We start from the raw sequence: 21,116 nt of genomic DNA, 5'->3' as shown, positions 1-21,116 counted from the left end.
GGAATTTGGTAAATGTATAAATACCTGGCAGCTTGATTACGAGTCCTCGGAGTTTTGTAACCTGAAAAATAAATAAAAATTAAAATAAAATGTAGCAACATTACAATAAAACTTGGCAACGAAGGCAGTCACGGCGCGCTGTCAGCAAAGTTGAAGATTTTCACGCTAGATCTCGCATTGTTTATTGATAACACAACAATTTGAGGTTATCACGATTATCTGATCGCCATGAAACACGGAACTTGTGTGTGGAAAATCTTTCTATATTAATTGAAAAAGTACTTAGTTTCTTCCAAGTTTTTACAAATCTCCGGGGAGTCATGATTTCCGTCTAAGATACAACTTTGCAAGGTATCTCTATGCATATTTTACAGGAATTTTAGCCTTAGCTTACGTGTGTTTAATCACCTCCCATGTACATAATTTTAAAGTTTCATTACATTTTTAAAAATCATGGCCCACCCGATAAAGATTATTTTATTACATTGGTGCAGTAATGTATTCAGTGGAAAACGTTAATTTTTTACCTATAATATCGGTGTACTTATGAATACTCCATCAGCAAACTTTACTTGCCCTATCGAACACCCTTATCTTCTTCGTCTCTGCATTATGTCTCCTCTCTTTTTATATCTTTTCATTCCCTGTCTTGCTCTTAAATTTTTCTAAATTTGAGTTGTTTTGAACAATTTGACTTTTCTTATTCAACTGTGTGTTTACCAAACTTTGCATAGACGTCTCAGTTCTGTAATCCCCAGCCTCAGGTGAAAACCTTTGCACTACTTCTCAGTGGAAGAGCTGCAGTGAGGTATTATATAATATTCAATGTGTTCACAAAGTTGGGAGAATCTTTGTGTAATTACTTGATACAGAGTTAGGATGGGAGTGTCGGCAACTGAACACAAGTACCTTTTTTTTTTTTAAGAAAAAATTACTCAATTCTTTATGGAACCGCAGAATACACAGTTGCCCCTGGTATAACATAGAGCTGGGGGGAAAAAATGGACAGATTTCACATCGACCCAAAGGCATCGATCATCAGTTTGCCTATTGGTTATCATATACATCTAGGTTGAATGGTGCTATTTTCTGATGTGGCATTTTTCTATTCCTCTCTTTCTTCCACATCTCGAATTCTGATATTTTGTTGAAATGACAAGATAGGACATACCCCTATCTTAACCACGCAGCATATTACAGTTCAATGTTTTATCAAGCTACTTTAACTTTTCACTAATCGCCCCCGTTCCACCAACTTCCAGCATTTGACTGAAACAGAAAGATTGCGAAGAGTGAAGGAGAACCTTGCTGTTATTTAATGTTGCCTTGAATATATCGAAGGGTAAAGTTTTAAAATTGACATCTCAATCGCAACGTTTAAAACTCTTCAGTCATGTTTAACCTTTTTAAAGATTACTCATGAGGATACTTCTGTAGAATTTTTCAAAAATAAAATTGAATGAATGACGAAAATTTCATAAAACTGTTAGTTTCTTTTTTTAAAACAAAACATGATTTCAGACGAGTAATGTTGCAGTCAGAGATGTTCAATTATTTTACTTTAGACATGGATATTTTTATGGTGACGCCAGCAATATTTGTATCCTGGTTTGCAGCTTACATAATTTGAACCTCGTCTTTTTATTTGTCCTTATTTTGTTTAGCAGGATGGCCAAAACCTACGTGGACTTTGATTTACCTATTGAAATCAAATCTGTACCTTTAGCTCTAATTGGTGTCACAGGATTAGATACTTTAAATAATCCTATTCATCGCAGTATTTGGGATGGGCTGGTCAACTTCCGGCAGGCTGATCGCTCTGCGGTCATCTTCAAGGACCTTCCTCCTAACCATCAGTTTCCTCAAATGAAAAATAAAGTGAGTATCCTCTACGTGGAGCTAAAGTGAACATAGTGTACCTAATTTTCCAGTCAAACGATCAAATTGAGCCATCAAATTGAAGCTCTGATTGGTGGAAAAGACCTGAGGTGAGGATGCAACCAATGAAAGGCCCAATTTGATGGCTCAATTTAATCGTGTAACTGGACCTTACAGTTTTTACTTCAAGCTGGGATCTATAATCTTCTAATATAAAATATATTCAAGAGTCCGCCTCAAAAAATTTCTGTTATAACAAGGAAATTCTATTTTAGTATAAAAATATTACAAGTTGTTTTCCAAAATATTTTATTTTTCGATACTGTAATGCAACTAAAAGGACCGAGTTTTTCTGAAGAAAAACTGAAATAATGAAAACTCTATTATTCCATAAAGTACAAATTTAATTACAAGGAAGTAGCCAGTATGATTTTCAATTGCAAGAAATGTGTATCTCGATTGCAATGTTTAAAAATTTCCACTTATGTTTTTTCTCACAAAAAATTAATTATAATAATAAAATATATCCTGCAACGGATGATTTTTTCAGTAAAGGTTATAAAAAGTTACAAAATATTTCAATAGAAACTGTCTCCTAGTTTTCCTTTATATTTCCAAAATATTTTTCATTTTCATCCCGCTGATTCATTATCATGAATTTTTTTTTCAGAGGAATTCATATGAGTGGTACATGCCGAAAGGAATTTTGAAAAGAAATTGGATGGATAAGCACCTAAATCAGCTGCCAGCAGTTATAGTAATTTTTTATGAACTTGATTGGGATGATCCTCAGTGGCCTGAAAAGAAATTGGAATGTGCCTCCAGAGTCCAGGCAATGAAGTAAGTCTTCGAAGAGGCTAACGAGTGGGATCTCTACTCAAAAAATTTTGCCATCTTCCGGCCAAAGTATCACAAGCGTCACGCAACATTTAAAAATTTCCGCCACCATTTTATTTTTTTACAGAGAAATTGTTCAAAAAAGCTGTCCGAAAATTCGACAGAATTTTCTTTGTGCTGTTGATAAAATTCAGTAAAATTTTCGAGCAGATTCAAGCAACAATTTTTCTGTAAAAAAATGAAATAGCGGCGGAAATTTTGAAGTGTCAAATGTGAAATTTTGAACATTGGGCTTGTGATACTTTTGCCGGAAGGTGGCGATTTCTTGTTTGCTTTTGCTGTATACCAACCAATTTTTTTATAAAATATTTGATAAATCACCTACCTTTTAAGTGAAATATGCACTATCGTTTTTGTCATCAATGGACAGATCACAAATTGAGTACCACTTTATACGTTTCATTAGCAAAATTTTACATAGAATACAATGGACGCATTAAAAATTTCCAAATTGGCTCATAAATCAGAAAATAATAGTTTTTGTCCTATTGTTAAGTACCCAATTCACACTTCCCACTCACTAAAAAACTAGAGTCTACACTGGTCAAATTGAGCACTAAATTGATTTACTGTCGCATAGATGGATACATGAATAAGGATAGACCAAAATTATCATAATAAAAATTTCCCTTGTTCTTAGTTTTTGCTGTGCTTCACAATGAGTAGTATGCTCATGACAGCAGATGTATATGAAAAAACAGAACAAGTTTTTTCTTAAAATTTAGTGAAGAAAAGTGATCTACATTGTTCAGCACTTTATTTTCAGGGCTTTAATCGAGGGACGGAATTTTCGTGTAGTGCTGGTTCTCATTCAGCAATCCGCTGTACTGCCAGCTGGAGAAGATCCTCAATCAGCGGAAAAAGCAAGTTTACTTTGCTCTGCCTGTGAAGTCACTCCGAAATCTCTTTTGATACTCCCTGTTTCAGATCATCTTCAAGGATATATTCTCAGGTTTGAATCATTTTATTTCTCTGCTTTGTACTTAAACATTTCTGCATATAGGTTATAAAAAAATTCCATTGCAGGACTGAATAGTGATTTGAAATAATTATCGAATAGAAAAACCAAGGAATGCGCTCTTGTATAATTCATAATTCTTGCCTCTTACCCTTTCATCAGGTAAACAAATTCTTAAGTCTCAACCATTGCAATTCTTGCAATTCAAGTGACTCACGATGGTAGGCACATGAATGATCCCTAAATTTTTTTTTACTTTTACGTCAATTCTTTTCATCATTTCGTTGATTATTTGAAATCTCAAAAGTATGTGTTAATCAGTGATTTACGTGTAGGCAAAGATTGTATGCCAAAAAAATGGTATGAGACCCTTTGCTATAGTATGCTGCAGCTAGATGGTGAAACTGCTAGAACACTTTTCCTGTTTGAGGTGTTTAAAAATCTCGGCTCCCATTTTATTTTTTGAAGGGGGCAAAATCAATATCATTCCTCAAAGTTTTCACAGAGTGTTTTTTGCGTAGAGAAGAAAAAACGCGGAAGTTTTCAAGAATTGATTTTGAGTAATGCCCCATTTAAAAAATGAAGTGTGACAGGAAGTCTGCAACGTTGCAAACTGAAATGCGTGGTCTGGTAGTTTTACTCTTGATTTGTTGTTTAGAGCAAGTTAAAGAGAAGGAAGTCAAGCAGTTGCCTCTACTAATTCACTGCTTGGCAATTTTCATTGCTTTGCAAAATGTCTCAGGAGGCGCTTGGACTTGATACCTAAAACATTTCACCTTCAGCAGTCAACACTCAATGAAACTTAAATTTAGTTATTTTGAATAATACTCACAGCAAGTACAAAATTACTTTTAGTGCTACAAATTACTTATTTCCAAAAAAACACATACAATCTCTAGGTTTTCCTCTCTTTCTTTACTAAAAAAAGTTTCTCTTGTAGCTAAATCTGTCAATGTAGACACCCATTATCTTTTTTTTTTTTCTTCTGTTCTCTTTTTCAAGAATTGGTAATTTTCCTAAGCCTCTCAAGTAGTTGCAAAATTGTATCAAACTGTCAGAATCCTTCCAAAATTTTATTGACCCATTTTTCAGATTAATACTTTTCAACCAATCATGACTCCATATGTGTATTACTTTCCCTAATTTTCAAGTTTGATCCGACAGGTTAGAGAAGGCGTTTTATGAACTAGCGTTAAGTTATTACCAACATGAGATAAAGCATGTGAAGTCTCACAAAGACCACTTGAATAAGACTACTCACCAGTATTTATTTGTGCGCCATGCTTTCAAAATGGGCTTCTTCTACGAAATGAAACAAGATTCCTTAGCTGCTCGAGTGTAAGTTCTTCTTATTTCTTTTATAAAAATCAAAGATCATGTGTACACTTTGCATCACATTTGCTAAGAGTGAGTTGAAGAACTGTTCTTTTCGTAGATTATTTGTTAGCAGGTGTTTTGCAGCTCAAGCTTTTATGTATTTAGTGGGACCATTCTTAATCAAAAGAGAGTAATTCAAAATTCCTCAAAAACATATTTATTTTTCTTTTTTGCAGAAAAAAATTTCAACACTATTGGTGAAGTTTTTAAAAATGATGTCATTTTCAGATTGCAACTATTACATTGCATCAAAAAAAGATGAATTGGAACTTGATTAGCTTGTCTGATTATTTATTCACCCTACGAAAGCCAATCAGATACCTAGTTTGATGTTTACATGAATTTACTTAGTTTGATATGTTCAGTCCAAAGGCGAAAACTTTTGTCGTTGGTATCTTTGTTAAAATTTAGTGTCAAGGCAGTGCGGATGTATCCGTGCCTTGCAAGTCCTTCCCTACACCAGCATGGACGGCTTGACGTCACAGAATGATGAAGCAGCCAATAGCAGCAAGGAAAGCGACAGAGCATGTGGACATCGCCTGCAGAGCTGCGGGGAACACTGATTATCATTTAAAATATTAAGCAATAGTACTTTTAATCCCACCAAATATCTGAATGAATTTCCTACCTTTTTTTAATTTTCCTGTGAATTTTCTGATTTATTAAGCTTTTTTTTTTTTTTTGCAAGCTTCTTTGCTACCGTGAGCAGCACCATTTGATCAATTAAAATTCATCAATTTCATCATTTTTTTCCACAGGCAATATTTACATGCGTACAACAGCTTGCTGGAGGTTCGCACCTCTGATACAAATTTACATGAAGTCAAGACTGTCGCAGCATTCCTAATTTATAAAATTTGTCGACTTTTTTTCGTGATGAATGAAGCACGCGAAGCGTTATTACATTTTACACTGCATGTGGATAAATTCAAACTTCGAACAGGACCGAGAGATCTAATATTCGAACATCATGCTTGGCTTTCCAAACAGTAAGTAATAATCAATATTCTTCCTCTTCTCTGAATTTCGACCGAAAAACGATTAATTTATACCTTATGTGTACAACTGTTTTCACCCAAGTACTTTTCATCTCTGAACAGCTAACACATGTTACTCTCCATATCAGCAAAGAAAATTGAAGAATAAAATTTCTTAATTCAAAAAATAGATTTTATTTTGTAACAGGAGCTACTATTGCTGGCTCAACAATGGAAGCTCTTATTCTCATTTGAGATGAAACAATCCTAATCCAACCCAACCTTAATTCTAGGTACAGTATTTTTGGAGACCTCTTTGATGAAATGGTGAAGCAAGGTCTAACTGCCGGACAAACTCAGCATCCAGGAATATACTACGAACAAGCTGCTCGTCATTCCACCAATAGGAAGCTCTCCGTCCAAGAAATCCAGGCAGTATGATTTTGAATTTATTTATATTTTATTCTTAATGAAAAAATTAGAGCTCATCGTACTCTCTCAAAATGCTGAATATTTACTTCTGTAAAAAGTTGCTGCTAAGAATAGGTGCCGAAGTATGGTCAAAGCCTCATTTTCAAGAATGCATCTAAGATCAATTCACTAGACTTCTACCGAGGCAAAGTAAATGTTTTTTCCATACCAGATTTCATTAAACCGAATTAAGGGAACTTTATCCTAAAACTGACACTTCAACTTCAACGAGTCCATTCAAATCTTCCACCACAACTCAGACGAGAGTCCTAGATCATTAAGCACCTTTAGATGGGTCCTGTAATCACAAGCCAAAAATAGCTCATGAGGAGTAAAATTCAGAACTGTCTATTTCTGAAAGAAATTCTATCATGTTTCGCACCTCTGAATTTTCATGTGTTTTCCTGTCTAATTGTAATTGGTTACGTTGAAGAGTCCATCGGAGTTATATGGGTTTGAAGTTCGCTACTCAGAAAACATTGTTTTAAGGAAAAGCTTTTCAAAATTCTAATCCCTCATTTTCAGGGTACAAAATAGCTGGATTATAGAGAAAATTTACGCCCTGTATTGACTTAAAATTGAATTTAATTGCTAGCAACTTTTTCTGGAAGACACCAGAAAGATTTTCCCTAAGAAATCTCACAATCCGATTTTTCAACCTAACCTCGAAAACAATCACTCTAGTGAAAAGTTTGCTTTTGGGACTGAGGCTTTCATTCCAGTTGACCATCACAATTTATGAAATTGATTTTGTTTCAGGATCTGTTGACGTGTCCAGAAAATGATCCATTAGAAGGTTGGGAATCTTTAGAATTTTACGGTCAGCGCCCTTGGAGGCCAGCGAAATTGAGTGCAGAGCCTCCTGATCTTGCTCGAGAAAAGGAAGCTGTGATGGCATTACAGTATAGAGAAAAATTTGCAGTCGACCATTCTGTGAGTTTTAGATTTTATACAATTAACTTCAAACAAAATTTGTAATAAGCTTACATTTTGCAGTGGTACACAGGCAAACGCAAGTAAAAGCTCTCAAAATGATCTTTCAATACCAATTTTTGTAGGAATGACACGTGGAAAATATTTATGTACAAGTTTGTTATGATTAAAAAGTTTTTTAATAAATTGTATCTAAAAATTACTGAAGGTAAAAAATACATAACTAAATTACTGGAGATAGTATTAATTGCTGTACTTGAGGAGCTTGCCAGAAAAATGGCCAGACCAAACATGAAATTGAGTTTTAAGAAGGATGAAAACTATGGCTAAAGTCAAAAAATGCTATCTCAGATTGCAAAGTTGCTAGTTTCCGCTCACTTCTAATTTCTTCCAAAGGAAAAGAAACTGAAAATTTCTATTGAAATTTTCAATGAACTTTTTTTCACGCATTACAAAAAAATCTTAAATAATTGCAAGAAAAAATCTTGATTAGTTTTCGTTGAAGAAAAGAAAATTTGATCTTAGATTTCCAAATGTTGCAATTCAGGTACGTTTTTTTCACATTAAGCCATAAATATAAAGTTTTCATTGCAGTGACCAGTGAAAGTAGCTCTAATCAATTATGTATCCGTTTGTTCTATAATTTCTCCAATATCTTTAAAAATGTATCGCCAGAATGATGTTTTGATATTTTTTGGTCAGTAAATATTAACTTAAAACTCTAAAACTGGATACTTAGGGTACATAATTTTCAACTGTCTTTACCTTATATAAGCACCCCAGATCCGAAAGGTACCCAACTCCATTTCAGTCTTTTTGAGATATCAGGGGAAAACCGTGCTTCGACCCGATTGATTCCAATGTAAATTGCAGTATTTAAAACTCCGTATCTCATAACCGGCGTAAGATAGAGCTACCAATTTTTTCACACACATGGAACCGTTAATGGAGATTTCGAAAACGCCACCGTTTATTGCCACGCCATCTTTTGGCTCTGGGGTACTGATATGTATAGATATTACGTTATTATGCCTAAAAAAACATTTTCCTAAAAATACTCTGGCACAGCTCCTGAAAAAAGTTCTTATTTTTAGAACCTCTAATATCATGAAAAAAGTACTAATTTCTGGTTATGAAATCATTCCCAGTGATTCCTCCTGTTCTATTATCTAAGTTCTAATGTACTAAATGTATCCTTGCTTTTTATTTTATTTTCAGAGTATAATTATTAACTTACTAAGTAAAGCAATAACTCAATTTAAAACTCATCGCTGCCCTCGAATGCGCAGGCAATTAGGTAAGAGATTTACATTTATTTTAATAACACATTTTATAACAATCTAATTTTATTACAGCTGCAAGCTGCACCTGGAGACAGTTTCCAATTATTTTTTACCTGTGTATTTGTTGCCTTGACACCTATGTTGTCTCCGTTTGAGTATCTGCCGTTGAATTTCTTTCATGAGTCGCGGATTAACATAAGATAAAATTTAAACGTTTGAAAAGCAGTTTTAAGAATAGATTAATTTAACAGGTATTTGATCAACGTCCTCTCTGAAGGCATTTTGATTTTCTCTTTGCTGAAACAGCTTCTATCGAGGTTCTCTACCTTATTCTTGTCTCTTGCCCTTTTTCATAACAACTCAAAAATTAGACAGCAGTTACCAAGAAGAAACTAAGTAAAAGGAAATATTTATGAGCACACTCATCCTTATAGGGGAAACTATTGCAGGTATATCATTCTTGAATTGAGCCAAAAATGTTGATTTCTGTTTGATGAATTTTGTTTGATTTTACTCTTAAGCATGAAATTTTTCTCCCAATGTGTTTTTGCCAATATACTTGTCTCTAATTATCATTTATCGCTTCAATTATTTTTTCCATCATTATATATATTTATCTCTTTTCAGTAGCTGTCCCTTTTCATTTTATAATATTGTTTTCCTTTCCAGTTGTACAAATGGCGGATGAATACTTCAACTCCCGGAATTTTGGGAAAGCTCTAACGTAAGTGACTCCTGCTGCAATTTTATACACGTTTATCAGTTTGATAACTTTTTTTTACAAACTTCTAATTATTTAATTTTGGACGACCATTTCAGAAATAAGAAAAATAAACGAAATGTTTGTACTGAAATTAGCCAGTAAAGAGGTATAAAAAAATCAGATGGAAATGTTGGAATTAAAAGACAGAACAAATTACATTCAACCTTTATGAAATCTTTTTAACCAAAGATCCTAAGCTGTAATTTTTGTTTTTCATTGTTATTATCAGCAAAACTTAATCTCCTTATTCTATTGTTATTTTATCCTACGAAAAAACTTATTTGGGCAAAAACCAGCCTCAGCCTAACTACATCAGACTTGTTTTATCTCTCCGGGATGTTTATTCTTTTAAATAGAAAACTTAGCAACACTGGAACTAGAAATTTTGTGAGTATATTTTTCATAATTTTAGGTAAATTCACAGAAAGGTGAAAAGCGTTCAGCTCTCTGTTAAAAAAATGAAATATAAGAGAAATTTAGGCAACATCAAATGCAACTAGAATGAATCATCTATCCTCCGTAAAAATCAAATGACGGCACAAAAGGAGATTCGCAAAAGACAGAAATTCGTATCCTTTAGTTTTTTCCATTTTGTATGATAATTTCTTTTTTCCTTTTACAGATTAATGAATCTAATGCTAGCTGACTATCAAAGCGAGAAATGGTGGGGACTCTATGTTTGTCTTCTCGCCCGTGCTCTCACTTGTGCCTACTTGACTGCCTGCTTACAAGAGTATATCGAGCTTTGTTTGGGGGCCTTGTCGAAGTTTGAAAGATCTCAACATAGTCGAATTTTCAATAATTTGATCAACATTATCAAGGTGAAGATTCATGCACGTATTGCTTTTAATTTTGAATGAAAGGGCTCAGAAACTTTCTCTCCCATTTTTGCAGGATTTCATGGTAACAATTAAAAAAAATCTTTCAAATTTTATTCTTCAAAATTCTCCAAATTATTCAAAAAAAGTACATGACTCTAAAGCCTGAATAGTATAAAAAGGACTCCAAAGTTTTGAAGTGGAGATTGAAGTTTCCAAACTTTTCCTGTCATTCCAAAATATGACCCGCAATTTTGCATTTTCTGCAAATCTGCATTCCTGTTTGCATAAGCTAGAGTGACACTGGTCGATTTCAGTATTGCAATAATTTAGAAAATATCCAGAAAATAATTAAAATTTAATTTTAAATCAACCTTTATTTCCTCCTCTCATTGATTTCCCTGGATTATTTTGTTTTCTTTTCTATGCTCTATTGTAGAAACCTCATCATTTCAAATGCTGTAAAGGTCGTGTAGGCACCTGCAGGTAGCTTCTCGCACGTTTCCTACTTTACGCAGCCTAAATGAAGTTGAGGGTTATATGCTCGAGTTTTTCCGCCGCATAAATAAATCAAGGTACGGGTCATTTTTTAGCATCTACTGCAATGCTCATTAATCTTATTATGTTTGTCTAATTTTATAGGTTGGAGTTCCAGACCCTGAACCTGGCGTCAATGAGGTAGACGCAGCTGCTGCAATTGAAGCGTGGCATGCTACGAATAAAGCCTCCTCTTCTCACTCCATTTCCGTTTCTGTCAGTCCACTGATATCTTGCATCCAAGTCAAAGCTGTCTTTCAAAAAGCTGCCTGTGATATAGTTGAAATCAAAGTCTATGTTAAGTAAGTCACAATTCCAGGCGTTTCAATCAATGTCGAACCTATCGCCAATGATGAGATACAGATGTGAATGTAGGGAAATCCAGGATGTTAAGCATCTTTGAGATTGCCCTCAAATGAAATTGGTCTGCACTATGGATGACCTAATTTTAGCAAATGACGTTGCAACTAATGTTGCTGATTATCAGAGCTCTCAGATTTAATATCTGTCAAATTTTTAACACATTTTATCAATGTTTATGTTTTGTCTGTTACTCCGGACGTAGAAGAAGAAATTATAAGATAAAAAGTTTTTTTCTTAGTACTAATAAAGATTAGCATTTATATAAGTTAGCATTTATGTTTTAATTGTGAAGTTTATTTAAGGTAGGTCTACAGTAAAGATGAGAGTAGTACACTAGACAATAGACCAATTGGACGTATTTCTGTCAAACGGAACTAAGCGCCATGGAAAAGCATCGCAAGTATAGGACAGAATGAGCCCAATGCCTGGTTCTGCCGCCAATCCAAGCCCCCCTTTACCTTCCTCCCCCTAAGACGCTTAGTTCTGTTTGACAGAAATACTTCCAATCGATATTTCTAAAGAAGATTGTACTTAAAATAAAGGATTTGGCCCCACCAATTTTTTTATTTCTGAATATGATTTTTATGACCTCCTGAGCATAATAAACGTTATAATTGAACCTTCTATCATGCAACCGGCCAGGTTGTGTGCTGATTACAGGGCATGGGGAGACGCTCATTAAAGTGGGAGTCATTTGCGGGGCAACCCTAGAATCTCTGCCCACGCAGGTGCCTTATTGCACTGAAATATACAGTCCACTTTCTAGAAATTAACATTTTTTTCCTTTTAATCCTGTTTTACTTCATATTCATTTGTTGTCTCTTCCCTCCAGGTATTGTTTACCAGAAGTGTTGAAGTTCTCTCAACTTTCAGTTTGTGCCCATAGTGCAAGCCAGTCCTTAGATGTTAATGCAAACTGCTCTGGAGAAGATCCAGCTGAGTTTCTTTTATTTAAACCTGGACAAGTCAAATGTTTCACATGTTCTTTCATTCCAAGCATATCTGATATTAACACCTCCATATTGGTAAGATCTTAGCTCTGACTCATTAATCTTAATTGTTATGTTATTGTCAACAGAGAAAGACATGTTCAAGTCTCAAAAATATGACGAAGTCACTGAATTTTCACCTAAATAAATCACTATCTGTTTTCAAAATACAGATATTTTTAGTCACCGTAAATAAAATGTGGGGTTACAATTACTCTTCGAGTTGAGACTTCTATCTCCATTTTTCAAGTTGCATTTCCTGTTTACCCAATTACCGCAAAAATCCAGTTCCCCCTAACCTATTGACCACATCATCATGCTTTCTTTTTGGCAATTTCATTGTTTTTTTGCAAAATTCAAGCTTCTTTAATTGCCATATCCTAACAAAAAAATTTCCTTTTGTCTCTGCAGATTAGGTCAGTTTCTCTGAAGATTGGAAACCCCTCGGAAAGAGAACGCTCTATAGAATTCAGTTTTTCAGGAGCAGGCCCTGATCTATCCTTTTGTGAACCAGAATTTCAGTATTTGCGGTAAGTCTGTCACTCCATTAAGTATTGCAGTAAAGCAAGACATCGAACCAGAATTGCGGTTTGAAGGCTAGAAAATCAGTCACTGAAGTGACTGTGATCGCTTAGTAATATTAAACAACTTGAACCTTTTTTCAGAAAAAGTAATTTAAGAAATTTGAGACTGGATTTCAACAATTTGCCAAGAAAGGATGTACACAGTTCTAATGAGAGCCACTAAGAGAAGAGAAGGGGGGATGGTCGGTAGTCCTTTGAGTTTCTCCATCATCAAAATTATGTAGCTATCAAGAATTTCATCTCGCAAGGACAATTTAACGACACTTTTTCATGACTTGTTCGTTTTAATCTTTTGCTATAATATTTCTTCTTAATGCCTGTAAATTAAAAACAGTCATTCAATTTCAATTTCAGGTCTAATGTATCAAATGATCTTAATTTTGATTGGGTAGCCCCAATTCTTTCGGCTGTGATATCTCCGAGGAAATCGAAACTCTCGGTTTCGTTGAATTATGAAGCACCTGCGTTACTTGCTGAGTGGTTCGAAATTGTTGTGCAATACAAGAATACTGAGGAAGTGGACATATCAAATGTTGTTTTGGAAGTGTCCTCTCTCTCATCAACAGAATTTGGTTCTGAACATTGGTGTAAGTATACTTTGCGCTGGTTATCTGCAAATTGAGGGTCTAAGTGCATAATCAAGTTGAAGAATGTTGTGCGACTCCGATATTGGCTCCTTCGTTTATCTGTATATTCTTGGGTGGAATGTTGATCCAGCCTCCCAAAAAATAGGTGGCCAAAACAAGATTTTTGGCTTCCTAATGACCTATTTTACTTTTTTTTCTGCCCCTCTCCTTCCTTTCCCCCTCTGGATCCAATAATTTTCTTGGAATGTGTTGTTGATTACTAACAATAAAATATAGCACAAGCATCCCTACCTCTGATGCAAAGAAAGTAAAATTTTTCAGGATTGTTAAATAGGACTCTTGTTGCACCACAAGTTCAAGATTAAGAAGAATGAAAGCCTATCGATTAATTTCCTTCATATATTTTTACGATTTTTCCTGTATTTTGAATCTCTAGAAATGGAAATTTCATCCACTGTTAAACAAAAATTAATTCAATTTGAAGAATGAAGCTCAAATTGGAGGTTTTGATCAAGAGTCAGAGGAAATCAGAGAATTTGAAAATGCGAGTAGGGGGAAAACAAAATAAGTCCAGGAATTTAAAATTGAAGAAATTACGGAAACTCAGAATGCTAATTTGAGAGGCAGGTATCCCTGAAAAACTAGAATATCTTCCTAGACATTCTTTATCAGTGATGCCAGGCGTACGGATTTATCCGTGTCGCGCGGACATTCCCTATACCGACACGGACCGCGTACGGACAAAAACCTTATGGGAAAAACGCTTCCCTATCTTAAAATATCCGTACGCGTGACGTCACAGAATGACGCTCAGCCAATAGCAGCACGGAGAGCGGTAGAGCGTACGGATCTCGCACACGGAGCACCTGGGAACACTGTTCTTTATTCAATTCATTATTCCTGGTGTTTTTCACCTATCAACAACTGCAGAAACTAATTTTATTATCTAGTCTATCTACTTGACATTGCTTAAGAAACAAGTAAATAAATGAATGACATTGATAACTTCTGATGCCAATGTTTTTAATTGTCTTGTTTTGGTTTTAGTGGAAATCTGCAGCGCTATGTCAAACGAGTCAACCTCTTTTCCTCTTGTGGTTCCTTTGAGCAGTTTGAAAAAAGACATGGAAGATTCTTGTGCCTTTTACATTACTTCCCATACATTAACGTCCAAAGAACTTCTGATCAAGGTATAACTAATTTGGCAACGAACAAATTGTGAGCTTGACTTGAGTTTGTTTTTGAAGCTTTGTTCTGTGACTTTGCACAATAATTACCCATTAATTCTCGCTCTTAATATGGAATATAGTGTCACGGTTTGTTTCTGACAAGTGTTATCAGTTAAAGGAAGTCAGTGTATAGAAATTTTTGGAGAATCATTCACAATAATGGGGACTCCCAGTGGAAGGGTGGTGACAGAGAGAATTAAATAAAATTAGGGAGTGCCAACTGCCTGAAGAGCTGTGGGAGGATAGTGTTTTATGACACTTAGGCGTTGCAAAGCAACAGAGAGCCCTGTGAAAGCGGCTCTTATGTTTGTGTTCACAATACTCAGAAAAGACCTCACTATTTAAATATTGATACATTGGTCACTTGTCCTTGATAGGAAGGGTAGCAGAGAGAAAAGATCTAGGTAAAAGAAACCTCCTCTTTTAAAATAGTTTTTATGGTGTCTAAAAAAAATTTTGTGAGTTCTTGAAAATTTTCCTAGAAGTTCTTGAAACTCTTTGATTTTAATTTTTGAAAAACTGTTGAAGTTCATTCATTTGCGAAAAACTACTTCCATTATCTTTATTCATGTAATAACATCCACTAAAACTATTTTTAGATGGTTCACACATTCATATTTATAATTGGTCTTTTTTTGCCAATGTTATTTTAAATGAGACATTTTGAAGAATATCCTGTTACTTTCCTTTGTTTTTTGTTTCCTTTTAGATCAAATGCCAAATACATTTCAGGTGATAACTTTGTTTTGTCACTAACCTCAGTTCTTATCATTAATAGTATGTCTCATTTACAGATAAAGTACGAGATACAAGAGGCTGATGTAGGATCACAGATTTGTATCAAAGAAATTCCATTGAAGATTGAAGTTTGCAAAGCGTTTGATGTAACAACCTTATTTTTAGATGTAAAATTTGAAAACTTACCAAAGGTGTATGCCAAAGAGCCATTTAATCTCCAGGTTCAAATTGACTGCATATCTCCTTGGCCTGTGATAATTGAAAAAACCTCTGTTCAGTTGGTAAGTCTCTATTTACTCACCAGTTTTCCTGTAAGGTAATGTTTGGCAACGTTTTGGCACATATATTGCCACTACTGCTCCAGAGTACCAGTAAGTTACGCAAAAAAAAAAAAATAAATAAATAAGGAAGAAGATAAGACTGGAAGATCTTACACAAAATGTAAGTTCTCAAAGTAATTCTCAGTTCATTGTGCAGAAAAATTGAATTGATTTTTTTCACACAGACACAAGTCTGTTGCAATGTTTCAAAATTACCAAGGACAATCCATTTTTTCATGGGTAGACAATTCAGCAAACAACCGGGGGAAAAATGGAGAATTTTTCTCTGAAAACTACCAAATTCTGTATGTTTTTTGGGCAACTTTTCTTAGTACTCTGTTTGTGTCAAAAACAATTGTCTGTGGTAATTTTGAAACGTTCCAATTTGCCCATGCTCATCCGTAAAAAATCACCTTTTTTCCAGTTTTTAACTTTCATTATTCTGCTTTTTAAATGTAACCATATTTTTCAGGGTGAGCAGGTGACTGGGAAACACGAAAACATTCTGAAGAATGTTGAACTAATCAACGGAGAATCAGGATCTGAAATAATTAATCTGGTCGTAGATGATGAGTACGAATCGGCAGTTCCCTTGGGAAACTATGTCATCGAATGGCGACGGTGAGTCTCTTACCTCACTATTTCTTGATCCTAATGGCAGCTTAAAGTGTCAATTTCATGCTTCAGACCTTACCAGGCTGCAATTGCCATAGTTCACAAAAGATTCAAGGACACTTGCAGAGCTTCAAGAACAAACATCAAATCTTAAAATCCCTGAATGTGAGATGCTAGAAAGTAAAATTCAAAAAATACTTGACAAACTTGACTTGAATCATTATTTTCCTCTCAAAGAACTCATTCATACTTTGTCTTGCTTACTCAAGGTACGGAATTTAGTGTAACTTCAGGAAATTCATGGCGCAATTTTTAGAGTCAGCCTTTTCTCTTTTTTTCTCAGTCTCATCAGTTCCTTTAAATTCAAATTTTCACTTTACAGAGCCAGTTCAAAACGGTTTACCAAGAAGTTGGTCTCACATTTGCCTCAAGTGAAGGTCGAAATGATTCCACTTTATGCTGAAATGTTGCTTCCTGCCGTCGCATGGATGCATACTCCTCTGGCGGTCACTTATGTATTGCGTAATAATTCTAGTAATCTCCTAGATCTTCAGCTTACAATGGAACCTAGTGTATCGTTTGCTTTTGCAGGCCAAAAGACTGTAAGTACATTTATATTTTATCTCAAAAATTAAAAAAAGTAGAAATCATTGATGAATGAATAGAGGCAGAATTATCAAAATTTACGTCTCAACGCCATAATAAACTACATCCAAGTCTAAAGTTATGTAATTTTCATTGTGCATTTAACATTTATGAAGAAATTGTGGAAAATTATATGCGCTGTCTTTTGTCCCTCAGCATGAAACATAAAGAATTTCTACCTTAAAGAATATCTGTCAAAGCTTTTTGTTTTGACTGAAGAGTGCGTATTCTAATTTGTGGGCATCAAATTGTTCCTGTATCTCAATTGAATCGCATCATGATGAAACCACTCCTGTCCATTTTTCCAGTTGTGTGTTTTTTGGGGTTGATAATACTTTTCAAGGCCTGATACAACCATGAAAGTTGTATAAAGACTCTTTTTAGAGTTATCTTAATCCAAAAATGAGTCCTTACGCCACTCTCATAATTGTGTCGACTCTGGACAAGTACTTCTAATACATTACACATTACAGGATTCGTTCTGGGATTAAGGTAACCCTAAAACGTGTCCCTTTGCCACTTTCATGGTTGTATCTAACCTTGAAAAGTATTATTAACACGAAAAAAAAACTCCAAGATGGAAAAATGGACATCAGCAGTTTTTGCGCAACACGATTCAATTAGTCTGTTTGACTGAGCCTGTGCTTGAGCTCAGCGCTGAAAGATCACTGTCGTAGATCATCAAACTTCGGCAAAAGCTTCTTCTTTTTCCTCTTCCTATGACTAGGTCATAGCTCCTGTTTATTCAGTCATTATCGTGTCAGGTGCTTTTAGAAGGAGTGAACTTGATAAAAATCATATAAATTGGTAGAAATTTGTGCTTATCCCCACAGTCACTCGTCAAAAATTAAACATAAAACACATTCATTGGAAAGCATTAATGTTATTCTATACAGACTAAGATGCTAGTAAGCTGATTTGCATGTTGTTAATAATTTTTCACTCTTGTTATTTTTTCAGTTGACTTTAAGGATTTTACCAGAATCGTTCAGTAAATTAGATTACAATTTCTTCCCTCTATATTCCGGACTGATCCAACTGCCAAGACTGAGAGTCATCTACAAGAATACCTCCATAAACCCTCAAGCTATTTTGGAAATGTTGGAACGCAATTTACCAAGAAATATTTATGTTTTGGTAAGTTGTAAGGAAGTAATTTGTAAATTTAATGGTTTAAGTAAGAAGCAAAGAAAGAGATAAATTTCAGCGGTTTGTATTTATCAACAACTGCTAATTTTTCTCTATCTGCGCTCACTTGTTAAAAAATTTTAATTTCCATCTCTATCCAATATTTTCATGACAACCAATGATATCATTGGCATGTATATTTTTGAATATTTCAGAATTTTTTCGTCCATTATGAGATATTTTTCAGTTTTGAAAATTTCTATAAAAATTTGATCCCAAGTTATGAAGATAGGACGGAATTATAATGTCTTAAAGTTGAAAAACTAGAAAACTTAAGATTTAAGCAGATTAATTTCGCATTTCACGCAGATCTTCATCTCCAGTATAACTGTTCCCAAAAAAGAAACAGCTCAAGTTTATTGTAATAAAATTGGTCTAATACAGTGGATGCATGCTCCTAAGGATGCTAGCAAGCATCTTATAGTAAAAAACTAATCTCATCAATTTCAATTGATTTTACGAAAATTACCTCTCATACAAATTTTGTTTCAGACATCAACTTGTAATTTACATGAATGATTCAGACTTCCAAAAAAAAAAATGATGTTCCAATATAAATGCCCATGTCTTGTTTTTTGTTCTTTTTCAGCCTCAGTCAAAAGGTCAAATAGTCGAAACAGCTGACAATGATCCAAAGTAAACTTGACTCCATCAATCGTACTGAAATTGAAAGCAAGAGCCCTTATAAAGAAAAAATCTTGCTCAGGTGAAGTACCTCGTGAATTTGCTTTTGTGATGAAATGGCTCCTCTAAAATCAGGGATCTCTATGGCACCAGTTTAAATTAATCAAGATGTAGCCCTTTTTAATCTTACTTAGACCCGGTCTAGGAGGTTGAACCTCTCGTTGCCGTCAGTCAAACTGCGCTGTTTTATGAAACTAGTCCCAGGGAAGTAGAAGCTGACTTGTCAGCTAGTTCCGCAAAAGTTTGACCAAAGTTCAAACGTGTGGGCCAGGCCTCAACTTGAGGTTTAGGGTCTCTAAGAAGTAAAGGCTTTGTGTTTAAGTAAAAAGCCCCTCAATTTTTTGTTTTGTGTTGACATGATACCTCCAAAATCAGAGATCTCTCGTCCCAGTTTGGATGCATTAGGATGTAGTTAAGTGATCTACTTATATAAACCTAACGTCTTGGGTGTTAAGTTATATCAGCGGCTTAACTGTGGAAATATGTCTCTTTATTTTTAACACTGCTTACCATCATTGTGCATCAATTTTAAATGGAAAACTAATCAGTTATTTTTTGAGAACTTTTTGATTCTACTTCTTTGTTTAAAGATTAGATTGTAAAAATTCTGCTGTGCTAAGCAAACACCAAGGAACTCCATTCCAAATTTTGCGAGTATTTTTTAGACAGAACGCTTCATTAAAAGGAAGCCTGAGCATTTACATTTTGTATGCTGTCAATATAAGCTCCTCATATTGAAGCACAGTACATATTCTAAAGTAACAAATTATGTAGGTTTAAAAGTTGCTTTGTACTATGGTAGCAAGTACAACAAAATCGAGGATCTAAAATGGTGAGCTGCAGTTTTTGCTTAGTACGGCAGAGTTCCAAGCGACAAAGTTATTTGTTGAAGTGCAAGTTGGCAATGCAGTGTAAAACTGTTAAGTTGGTAGTACGGAGTACTAACCTAGTCGTGTGAGACTGCGTGCTGTAGCGTAGTCAGGTTTTCTTACATAATGTGATAACTAGAATAAATCACTGTTCGGTCATCTTAACTCTCTTCAATGCCTTCCTTTTTTATATATTATCCACTGCTTTAATTAAGCTACCTCAACAGGTTATGTGCCCTTATAAGTAAAATTTACGCGTTGTTCAGTTTTCGATCGCGAGTTTGTTTTTTCGTTCCGTCGCCGTATCATGTCCGTGAGCCTACACCTCGTGCCGCGTACCGGTCCTGAAGCAGATTTCTTCAGAAAATACTGAAAAATCTTCTATGACGACTGACGACGACGATCAATCAGTGGAATCAACTTTGGAGGATCAATCAGAAACTAACGACAAGCTGCCTGCATCACAGCCTCAGCAAACTTCTGACTCCACTATGGCTGCTGGAGCGGCTCCCTTGCCCACCTTCCAGAAACTCAAAGGTCAAGAAAATTGGTCAACTTGGAAGTTCCAGATGTTCAATTTCCTAAACTATGATGATCTCTGGGATGTAACAGATCCTACACAAGAAGGTAATGATTCACTTTCTAACAACTCAGCTACCAAACTGAAACAACGGAAGGCTTCAGCAAAGATTAATCTCATGATCGAACCATGTTGCATTGTGCATGTTCGCAATACTGAAACCCCCAGTCAAGCATGGCAAAAACTTCAAAAAGCCTATGAAAGCTCTGGTCTATCTCGTCGTTTAAGGTTGTTAAGAAACCTCTTCAATGTTCGTCTTGAAAATTTCCCCACTATGACGGACTATATTTCAGAAGTTTTAAATTTGTCTCAACAACTGAACGACATCAGTGCCCCACTCGATGATGAATTTATCGGTGTTATTCTTCTTAGTGGTTTAACTGCAGATTTTGATGCAATGGTCCTAGCTCTAGAGCATTCTCAGACTAAAATCACGTCTGACCTTATCAAGAGTAAGCTTCTAGACCATGCCGATAAGAAAGTAGAAGAAAATGCGCAAGCCTTCTTCACTGGTAAACGACCCTACAAAACTATTAAATGTAATTATTGTGGTTTATTAGGTCATCGCACTGTTAACTGCCGTAAGAAACCCAAAGGAAATGGTGAGTCAAACACATCCACTAACAATGCCTCAGCATCATCCTCATCTCGTTCTAATGGCAAAGACTCAGACATAAAAACAAATCAACAACATGGGAAAAAGAAACCTAAACACTCTTTTTTCACAGCACTAGCATCTTTTAATTTTAGTTGTAATGAATGGTTTCTAGACTCTGGCGCCAGCAAGCAGCATATGACATGCTATCGTGAGATCCTCACTGAATTTCAAACTT

The 21,116-nt window shown here is 35.0% G+C and overlaps 1 protein-coding gene across 3 annotated transcripts; it reads left to right on the top strand.

The window, feature by feature from the left end:
• The first annotated feature begins 182 nt into the window (after positions 1-182).
• On the top strand, positions 183-18,946 carry gry (trafficking protein particle complex subunit 11 gry). 3 transcript variants are annotated; one of them, XM_019046587.2, is made up of 21 exons: positions 183-351; positions 1,668-1,878; positions 2,549-2,718; positions 3,542-3,727; positions 4,898-5,071; positions 5,869-6,099; positions 6,381-6,522; positions 7,318-7,491; positions 8,710-8,788; positions 9,444-9,498; positions 10,160-10,358; positions 10,998-11,194; positions 12,088-12,280; positions 12,656-12,774; positions 13,183-13,415; positions 14,463-14,605; positions 15,439-15,663; positions 16,175-16,323; positions 16,700-16,919; positions 17,923-18,099; positions 18,740-18,946. In XM_019046587.2, the coding sequence occupies exons 2-21, from the start codon at positions 1,669-1,671 to the stop codon at positions 18,788-18,790; spliced, it is 3,327 nt and encodes a 1,108-aa protein (XP_018902132.1). In that variant the 5' UTR covers positions 183-351; position 1,668; the 3' UTR covers positions 18,791-18,946. The 3 variants fall into 3 exon arrangements, with proteins under 3 accessions (XP_018902132.1, XP_018902131.1, XP_072159721.1); XM_019046586.2 differs by having other exon boundaries at positions 184-351; positions 1,665-1,878; XM_072303620.1 differs by lacking the exon at positions 183-351 and adding an exon at positions 788-808 and having other exon boundaries at positions 1,665-1,878.
• Positions 18,947-21,116: the final 2,170 nt, after the last annotated feature.

The sequence above is a fragment of the Bemisia tabaci genome, chromosome 8 (assembly GCF_918797505.1).
Source record: "Bemisia tabaci chromosome 8, PGI_BMITA_v3".
NCBI classification, from domain to species: domain Eukaryota; kingdom Metazoa; phylum Arthropoda; class Insecta; order Hemiptera; family Aleyrodidae; genus Bemisia; species Bemisia tabaci.
Note: the sequence above shows the minus strand (reverse complement) of the source record. Positions and strands in the feature narration are given on the sequence as shown.

Coding starts and splice junctions, on each gene's coding strand:
- gry (XM_019046587.2), top strand. CDS start 1,669: ATGGCCAAAACCTACGTGGACTTTGATTTACCTATTGAAATCAAATCT. Junction 3,728..4,897: donor CTTCAAGGATATATTCTCAG/GTTTGAATCATT, acceptor TTGATCCGACAG/GTTAGAGAAGGCGTTTTATG. Junction 6,100..6,380: donor CATGCTTGGCTTTCCAAACA/GTAAGTAATAAT, acceptor CCTTAATTCTAG/GTACAGTATTTTTGGAGACC.